The sequence below is a fragment of the Monodon monoceros genome, unplaced genomic scaffold (assembly GCF_005190385.1).
Source record: "Monodon monoceros isolate NGI ecotype Baffin Bay Population unplaced genomic scaffold, NGI_Narwhal_1 Super_Scaffold_6, whole genome shotgun sequence".
Lineage (NCBI taxonomy): Eukaryota > Metazoa > Chordata > Mammalia > Artiodactyla > Monodontidae > Monodon > Monodon monoceros.
The window spans coordinates 41281719-41291025 of NW_021703783.1; the positions used below are offsets into that span (position 1 = coordinate 41281719).

At 52.2% G+C, this 9307-nt stretch overlaps 1 protein-coding gene across 2 annotated transcripts; it reads left to right on the top strand.

The window, feature by feature from the left end:
* Positions 1-2879, top strand: HOXC4 (homeobox C4). 2 transcript variants are annotated; one of them, XM_029204700.1, is made up of 3 exons: positions 1-146; positions 783-1227; positions 1705-2879. In XM_029204700.1, the coding sequence occupies exons 2-3, from the start codon at positions 789-791 to the stop codon at positions 2058-2060; spliced, it is 795 nt and encodes a 264-aa protein (XP_029060533.1). In that variant the 5' UTR covers positions 1-146; positions 783-788; the 3' UTR covers positions 2061-2879. The 2 variants fall into 2 exon arrangements, with proteins under 2 accessions (XP_029060533.1, XP_029060532.1); XM_029204699.1 differs by lacking the exon at positions 1-146 and having other exon boundaries at positions 635-1227.
* Positions 2880-9307: the final 6428 nt, after the last annotated feature.

The window sequence follows — 9307 nt, forward strand, 5'->3', positions numbered from 1 at the left end:
TTTGCCAACCACTTCCTGTCTCTCTTTAGCGGGGGCTCAACCCCCAGACCTCCAGAAATGACGTCAGAATCATTTGCATTCCGCTGCCTCTACCTGCCCGGTCCAGCTGGGACCCTGCCTCGCCGGCCCCATGGCCAGAGGGTTGGGTGAGTGTGTATGGGGAAGGGGGCTGGACTCTGGTCTCCTTGGATGGGGGGCATCCCAGGCTCACCAGCTTCCTGGGCTCAACCTGGGCCTCTCCCCATCCAACCTCCACTCCAGTCCTCATTCAACTTCCTCTTCCTGCGAAAGAGGGGCGCTGCTACGGTGCCCTACACAGACTGAGACAGGATCGCCATGAATGGAGACCTCTAGAAAAGCTCGGGAGCCGAAGCCCGAGGGGCCCACCGGAGGCCCAAGGGGAGACCCTGGGAGGGGGCTGAATCACAGCCTCCCGACAGCCCCCCAATGCCCAGGCTTTAGAAGGGATCTGGGGCTTCCCATCTCCTTTTGCAGGGGAGGGTTGTCAGTCGGCGGGGTGTGCATTGGGGGCACCGCGGCCCCTGCCAGCTAACCCCGCATCACCGCCACCACCCCCCCAGCACCACCACCACCACACACACAAAAAAAATTGGATACATTTTGAATAAAGCGATTCGGTTCCTTATCCGGGGACTGGGTTGCTCCGTGTGATTGGCCGGCGGAGTCACATGGTGAAAGTAACTTTACAGGGTCGCTAGCTAGTAGGAGGGCTTTATGGAGCAGAAAAACGACAAAGCGAGAAAAATTATTTTCCACTCCAGAAATTAATGATCATGAGCTCGTATTTGATGGACTCTAACTACATCGATCCGAAATTTCCTCCATGCGAAGAATATTCGCAAAATAGCTACATCCCTGAACACAGTCCGGAATATTACGGCCGGACCAGGGAATCGGGATTCCAGCATCACCACCAGGAGCTGTACCCACCACCGCCTCCGCGCCCTAGCTACCCTGAGCGCCAGTATAGCTGCACCAGTCTCCAGGGGCCAGGCAATTCGCGAGGCCACGGCCCGGCCCAGGCGGGCCACCACCACCCCGAGAAATCACAGCCGCTCTGCGAGCCGGCGCCTCTCTCAGGCGCCTCCGCCTCCCCGTCCCCAGCCCCGCCAGCCTGCAGCCAGCCAGCCCCTGACCATCCCTCCAGCGCCGCCAGCAAGCAACCCATAGTCTACCCATGGATGAAAAAAATCCACGTTAGCACGGGTAGGCAACTTTGCTTTTTGCTCTCCCCCCCCTCTTCCCCAGCGCTCCCCACCCTCCTCGGCCCCCGTCCTCCTTTCTCTCCTTCCCCCTCTCTCTCCAGGAGCGACTCTGGGTTAGCACAATTGAACTGGATTTACGAGCGAGAATGGGTAATTACATCCCCCATAAATTTTATGGCTTAGCTACTCTGGGCAGTCCGAGCCATGTGCTACGATCTGTTCTGTATGTGTGAAAACTATGCTTGCTTTCTAAGGGCGCATAAATAATTCAGTGTCGTTGCAATGAGGATTCCCCTCTTATTACACTACAAAGTCTCCAGCTCCCTTCAACTTCTTTATAACCCGTTTAGCTTGATGACTTTATTTCCACCACCCCCTCCTCCTGTTACAACAGAGCTGAGGATGGGGTGAGGGTGGTGGGTGGGGAGCCTGCTGCCTTTGAACCCCACTATTTGCTTTTCCCCTCCCCCTCCCCCAGTGAACCCCAATTATAACGGAGGGGAACCCAAGCGCTCGAGGACAGCCTACACCCGGCAGCAAGTCCTGGAATTAGAGAAAGAGTTTCATTACAATCGCTACCTGACCCGAAGGAGAAGGATCGAGATCGCCCACTCGCTGTGCCTCTCTGAGAGGCAGATCAAAATCTGGTTCCAAAACCGTCGCATGAAATGGAAGAAGGACCACCGACTTCCCAACACCAAAGTCAGGTCAGCGCCCCCGGCCGGGGCTGCACCCAGCACCCTCTCGGCAGCCACCCAGGGCACTTCTGAAGACCACTCCCAGAGCGCCACGCCACCGGAGCAGCAACGGGCAGAGGACATTACCAGGTTATAAAACATAACTCACACCCTGCCCCCACCCCAGGCCCCCATCCTCCCCTCACACACAAATTGACTCTTATTTATAGAATTTAATATATATATATATATTTTGGTTCTTTTCTCTCTTCCTCCCACCTTATCCCTTGTCATTTCCAAACAGGCAAAACAGATAAACAAACAAGCCCCCTGCCCTTCTCTCCTTTCCACTGTTAAGGACCCTTTTAAGCATGTGATGTTCTCTTAGCATGGTACCTGCTGGGGTTTTTTTTTAAGGCCATTTTGGGGGGTTATTTATTTTTTAAGGAAAAAAACTGCAAAAATTATATATTGCAAGGTACGATGGTCTGGTTTAGGTGCGTTTCAGGGGAAATGAGGAAAAGAAAAAAGGAAAGAGATTTTTAAGCCAATTCTCCTCCTTCTTCTTTCTCCTCCTCCTCCTTCCCCGCTCTTTCCTTAGGCCTTTTGCATTGAAAATGCACCAGGGGAGGTTAGTGAGGGGGAAGTCATTTTAGGGAGAACAAAGCTATGAAGTTCTTTTGTATTATTGTTGGGGGGAGCTGGGAGGAGAGGGGGGGAAGACAGCAGACAAAGCTAAATGCATCTGGAGAGCCTCTCAGAGCTGTTCAGTTTGAGGAGCCAAAAGAAAATAAAAATGAACTTTCAGTTCAGAGAGGCAGTCTATAGGTAGGATACCCCTCACCACCCCCATCGTGGTTATTGTGTTTTTGGACTGAATTTACTTGATTATTGTAAAACTTGCAATAAAGAATTTTAGTGTCGATGTGAAATGCCCCGTGATCAATAATAAACCAGTGGATGTGAATTAGTTTTACGTCAATGTCTGATGGTTTCTTTTTATCCCCCTCCTCCTTCTGACCTGGTATAACATCCCACCTTCTCTATATAGTTGCCGAAGTTTACTCTAAGCAAACACACAAATCTTAACTCTCAACTCCAGTTTCCCAAGGTCCTTAGAAGAACCAGCAAAAGGTTTGGGGCAGAGGATCTCAGGGGAGGGGATGTGGAAGATTAGGGCCAATTTCTCCCTGAGTCTGCAGAGGCCAGACTCTCCTGGGGGTACTTAGAGTGGAGCTGGGAGGGGGGGTGTCTCACTTTTCTAGAGTTAAGCACAGTGCCTTCTTTTGTCTATTTCCTTCTCCTCTCTTCTCCTTTCTCTCTGATGAGTAGGCCTGCCTAATTTGCAGACTAGAACGCAAGTTTAGGGAGTTGGGAGGAAGAAGAGTTTTCATCTTTGGGAAGCTCTTTGGGAATAAGGGATTAAGGAAGATGCCCACTCAGCATGCCTGTTCTCCTTAAAAGAAGAAACATTTTGAGCTGGTGACTCTGAAGCAGCAAAGTGACCTGTCAGGATGGCTTCTCTGTTTGTTTAGACTTGGAAAGAAGGGTGAAGTGGAGGCCAGAGGCCTGGGAGGCCCCCTTGCATGGGTAGGCCTCAAAGCCTGATTCCTAGAGATAATGAAGCGCTTTTATTTTTTCCCCCTAACTTTTATCATGGACCTGCCAGGTGTTGAGAAAAGACACAGGGAGAGTCAGGGACCACCCCTCTTCCTACAGCTTCCCAGGTCCCCTCAGGGCTTGGGATAGGCAGAACAAGGCTGCCTGGTTGTAAAAAAAATTTTTTTTAATTGTTTCCTTGGGGGCTAAAACAAACAAACAACAACAACAAAAAAACTGAGCTGGATTACCTGAATGATTAATTTAAGCCAAAGCCTCCAAAGAATTCTGGTCCTGGGGACCAGGCTCTGAGCAAGGCCTGCTCAAATTTTTGCTTGTTTGTTGGGAGAAGGTGAGGAGGTAGTTGGTGAGCTTCTCAGGCAGTTCAACCAAATTTCAGGATGGAGGGCTATCAGAGGTAGAAGAGAGAGGGAGAAGATATCTGGGGTAAGTAGGGGAGCCATGGATACCGCTGTCCTCTCTCCTCAAATTCTGGAGTGAAAGGCAACAGAAGAACCAAGTTATGAAAATCTGTTTGGTGTGCTTTGGATTTAATTCCTCTTGAAGGACTTGCTTGCTGGTACTTAGCGTGTATGTGTGTGTGTGTGTGTGTGTGTGTGTGTGTGTGTGTGTGTGTGTTGGGGGGAATCAGTCCTGTAGGTCTACTTTCTCCTCCCTCAATGGTGCCCTGGGGACAGCAAAACAAGCTGCCTACAGTGTGAGGAAGCAGGGCCAACAATTATCTGGAGTGATTTTATGTAATCAAGTGAATTAGGGGCCAAATCGGACCGTGGCTCCCATCATCTTGAGGCAATTGACTTTGGGGCAGGAAAAGGGGGTCTAGTTGTGCTTGGGGGAAGGGAAGGAAGGTCTGAGGGGTGGACCTGGGTGTCTTTCCCATCCTGTAAGGAAGCTAAGATGGAAAGAGAGGGGAAAATGGAAATTAAGATCCATAGTCCTTTCCTAACTTTGCTCATTTGGTTTCAGGGGAATTTATTCCCTGTCCTCCCTAAAGTGGAAGAGGTGAAAGCAAGGAGGGGAAAATTCACTCTCTTTTATGTCTTATGCTTTTTCCTGAACTTGCTGAAGGGACATGCTCTAGCTCTGGAAAAGCAGCATAAAAGGATTGGGACAGTTCTTTTCTTTTTCCTTCTTTAGGGGCTTCTGTTTTTAATTCCTCTTCTCACACATACGCACATGGTCACTCTGTCCTTCCTCTCTCTGTCCTTCTCTGTCTGAAAAGGGGAAACATCAGACATCCCTAGTTTGTAACAAATAAAACAAAACTAAACCCTCTTACATTTGATTTTTGGAAAATTTTGGCCGCTGGCCTTCCCTCCAGTGAGCTCCGTTCTCTCCTCTTTTCCTAAAACTCTCCTTTGCCTTGGACCTGGCCACCTAGAATGGGATCAGGCTGGCTGGGAGGAGTAGGATGTCGGGTGTGGGGACCGACCTGGGCCGGGGCTCCTAGCTCCAGCTGTCTTGGTCCACTGGATGCTGCTACAACCTCACCGGGAAGCTGAGGGCCAGAGCTTTTATTGAAGTTGGGTTGAGCAGTGGGAAAAGGCTGGGGGGGCGGGGGCGGGAGGGGGGCCGGGGGTGGGGGGAGCGGGGAGGACGCAGCCCAGGTTCACGGGGAGGACACAGCATTTTCTCTCCCATTGCCTTTATATTCGGCAGCGCCTCTGACCTCTCCCCCACCCCCATCTCCGACCCTCCCAAGCCAGCCCTTGCTCAGCCCCTGGTCTCCAGATAGGATGCCACTGCTTTTGTAGGGCTGGGGATTTCTTGCGAGTAATGGGAGAGGCAAGACGCATGAATGCCTGCTAGCGTATTGTGTGTCTCTCCAATGGCTAAGTAAAAAGAAGACGGGGTGAAAACGGCGACACCAGTCTTCCAAGGTCCTTCTCTCCAAGCACCAGGAGATTCCCCACAGGTCAAAAATCCCCTTGACATGTAAGTAGTTAGCACTGATCTGCTCTGGGGGTGAGGAGCACAGCAGTTTCAACTCTATCTCTGTTTGCGATTCAATTTTTATCTCAACTCCCGGTCTTGGGGAGGGAAGGCGGGAAATCCAATCAGGAGCGGAGGGCTTCTGCTAGGGAAGAATGGAGTTTCTGTGCAGAGTCGTGTACCTGAGGAGTGAAGAAACTTGGCTCAAAAAGGAGAGAGAGAGTCGAAAAAGTGAGCCTGATGGGAAGGACTGGGGAACTTTGTTTCTCTAAGGGCCTCTCGCTGCCACTTGTGTGAAGTTTCCTACCAAGTTTTCTCTGCGATCTGTGCATCAGCTTTTTTTGAGCATGGACTGGGCGGATTGCAACCCAGAGACGTCTTCCTGCTGTTAGATGTACGCATATGTGTGTGTTTGGGGGAGTGCTAGGGAAGATAAACAATTAAGGGGTTCTCTGGAGCTTGGGGCCAGGGTATGCTCTGCTAGGCACAGTTTGTCTGCTTTTCTAAGATTAAAGAGACTGACTCCGAAGGGTGTCCTTGAGATGGAGGGTGCTACAATGGGGAGGAGCAGCGTGCTGGGGCAATTTCACCATCTTTTTCTCAGCTTTTTGCCCAGTCCTGGGGGAGCGTGGTTCACAAAGCCACTTCTCATGGTTTTCCACAGCTTCTATCTGGCACCCCACTTTTGGAGAGCTCATTCTTATGAAAGTGTTCCCCTTTCAAGAAATCCTTGTCTGACTTGGAAAAAGAGATGGAGGAACCCCCAACTCCAGCAGCCATCAGTTGCCGAGGGAATATTTATTACCTCTCTGGATATCATTACCTAAATACAATTTTATGAACTTCCTAATCTGTTAGCCTGATTTATCTGGATGAGTAGGGGCCCAAAATAAACATTTGGGAGATTTAGTAGAAAAAAAAAGTCTTTGCCTGTAACCAATCTTTCTGATGGAACTGACCACCCCGCTCAGCCTGCTTTTTCTGCATCCCATCTCGCTAGCCCCATTTCAACTTTTCTCCTGCAGTGTGTGGCTGCTCTGAGTGTCCGAGTTTTAGCTGCTTCTTGAGAATTAAAAATAGTAGGGTGAGCCGTTTGAACCGGAGACCTAAAGGGCCCCCTCAGCCATCTTAAAATCTGTGCAGCTCCAGGAGCTCAGATCCCCTTTGGACTTGGGGAGCAGAGAGAAACCAAGGTCTGCTCACTGCCCCCCACGTCCAGGAGCCTCTTCTCAGGCTTGGCTCTCCCTCTATGCGTCAGGATTTTCCTGCTCTTCTCTCTGGTGTCAGCTCTGTAGCTTCTTTGAACACAGGACCCACCCAGAGGCCAAGCCCACAACCGTGCAAGCAGGGGTAAGGTCCTCTGCAGCACTCACTGTCTTCCAGCCTGCCGCTTCCTGCAGGCCCAGCTAGCTGATGAACTAGGAGGCAGGGGAGACAAGAATGGGTAGGGAGGGTCTCAGAGTATGTTGGAGTGTAAATAGGGTTACACAGTCTAATAAATGGAAAGGGACTATTTTAAAGTTCCAGTCCCCATCAGCAATTGCTAGATTCCCTAAGATGTAGGGTCCTGTAGGATCCGCTCTGCCAGCTGCCAGTGGTGATGGGCTATGGATCCAGCCCAGAGAAGTGTCACCTCTACTCACTCCTTTCTGACCTTCTCTCTTCCAGCATCAGAGATTGGGAGTGGGAAGTATATTTGAACTTCTGGGCGGAGAAACCCTAGATCACAGCGTATCTGAGGCACGGCCAAACAGCCCAACCCTAGGTTCCCGCTCCCGGCCTCTGGCTTCCCAGGAAACCGGGAGTAAGACAGCAGGGCACAGAGCAACTGCCTGCATTCGGGCCGGGGCCGGGGCCGGGGTCGGGGTGGGGGGGGAGTGGGGGTGGTCACAGCTCCCCTCTTCGCAGCGGCCAGGGTCTGGAAGATGGCGAAATGTGAGCAGCCCGGGCAAAAGCGTGGTGCGAGGGCGAGATGCGAGAGGCCGCCGGCGGCCCGGCTCCTCCTCCGGTTTCCACGCCGCGTCCGCTCCGGGTGGGTGCGGTGTCGCCTTCAGCTGGGTCACGACCCCGGGCTCGCACGGAGGACAATAGGGCGCGGGGCGGGGGCCTAGGGCTGCGTGGCCGGCCGAGCGGGTTCACTGGGCGGTGAACTCCGCTCCACCTCCGGGGACTCGCCCTTTAGAGCCCAAGCTCCCTTTGCTTCCCCCTATTCCACCTTCCAGATTTTTGTGGAAAATGGAGCGGACTCTCGACTGCTCCTCTACCGACCAACTCCCCCCCCCCCCCCCCCAATCAGGAGATTTCATTTTCTGGATATGAAAGGATAGTTTTCTCTGAGTTACAAGAGCAGGAAATGGGACCCTCTCAAGATTTCTGTGTGGAAGGACGGAGAGGAGAGATCTAGTTAGTAGTAAACATTCCCAAGCCGGGACTTGGTGACTCTGAAGAATCCCAGGTCATCGAACCAACAGTCTCCTCCATCAGAGGAATTCCAGGCAGACAGTGGGTCCTCCCCCCACCTCCACCCCAAATCCTAGGGAGAATTGCCTCCCTCTTCCCCTGGCCTTTGTCTCTGGATGTCAGGTTAGGATTAGGGCTCTTACGAAAGGGGGCGGCACCTTCTCCAATCTGATGGACGGGGACAGGGCTGGGTTATCCATGGGAGTGTGGGAATGAGTCACTTGGGAGATGTCCCCCAACCAGTTTGTTCTTGTTCTGAGGTGTTGCCCCCCCTCCACTGATTGCCTGGCTCCTGTCTGTGACTCTGTCCCTTTGGGCGGTAACCCAGTGTTTGTAACTTTGTACATGTGGAGTCTTTCCACTCAGCTGGAACAGACCTTGGTAATTAAGGTTACAGAACAGGGGTTGAGTTCTAGCTGGAGGAAAGGAAAGCTGGGGAGAGGAGAAAATGGGCGAGGTACGGAATATTCTCCATGTGCATTTGCTCCTCCCTTTAGCTGCCCTTCTCCAGCCCCCCACCTCACCCTTATCCTGCCTGATCGGACTCAGAGGTGAGATGGGGAGATGTGGGCCTCCCAGCTGGAAACCTCTCTTCTTGGACTCAGTCTCTCTGATGATTTTGAACCATTTTGGAATGTGACTGCCTCCAGCTCTGTCTGTCTGTCTGTCTTTGCTCGGCATTTTCAAGGAAGCCTCGCATTACTGCTGCTTTCTGTGCTCCGTATTTCCTCGAATTCTTGCTCCTCTGCCCTGTCATTTCCCAATAATCTGCGGGGACAATCCCCAGCCCCAGTGCCCCTCCTCAAACTCCCCTCCAACTGAGAAACAGGAGAGGAACCAAAAGGTAGGGGCGACAACCTGGGAGGCACAGCTGAGGTTCAAAGGTTCCTGGCTGAGCCTCCAGTCCAGGTCACTTTGGGGGCCCATCTGACCGCTCCAGAGTGGCCCCTCGGCCAGCAGCAAATAGAACAAGGTTTTATAGCCCGGGGCAGATGTTGGTTTAGTCTTCTCACCCAGATTGCCCTTTATCTCTCCTCCACCAAAGAGGCTCCAATCTCCACCATACCTTTGTTCTCTTTCCTTTTCCCCCTCCTCCCCCTCGGCTTCCTCCGTTTGATCCTGCCTTTCCCCCTCAAATTATTTCTTTAGATCTGGAAGCATCTGTTCCTGACTGCCCCTCCCCCGCACCTCGCTCCCTCTTCCCCCCTCCCTCCCCCTCTAGCAGTCAAAGAAGCCCCCAAATGGAGGGCCTCTGGCCTCTCGTCTGTTCTGCTACCCCAGAGCCCAGAGACCTTTGAGGCCAAACCTTGAGACCCCTCCCCAACCCCCAGTCCCTTTCATTTCATTCTCCCAGCTAGACAGGGTCCTGGAATTGCACAATTTGAGTCTTGG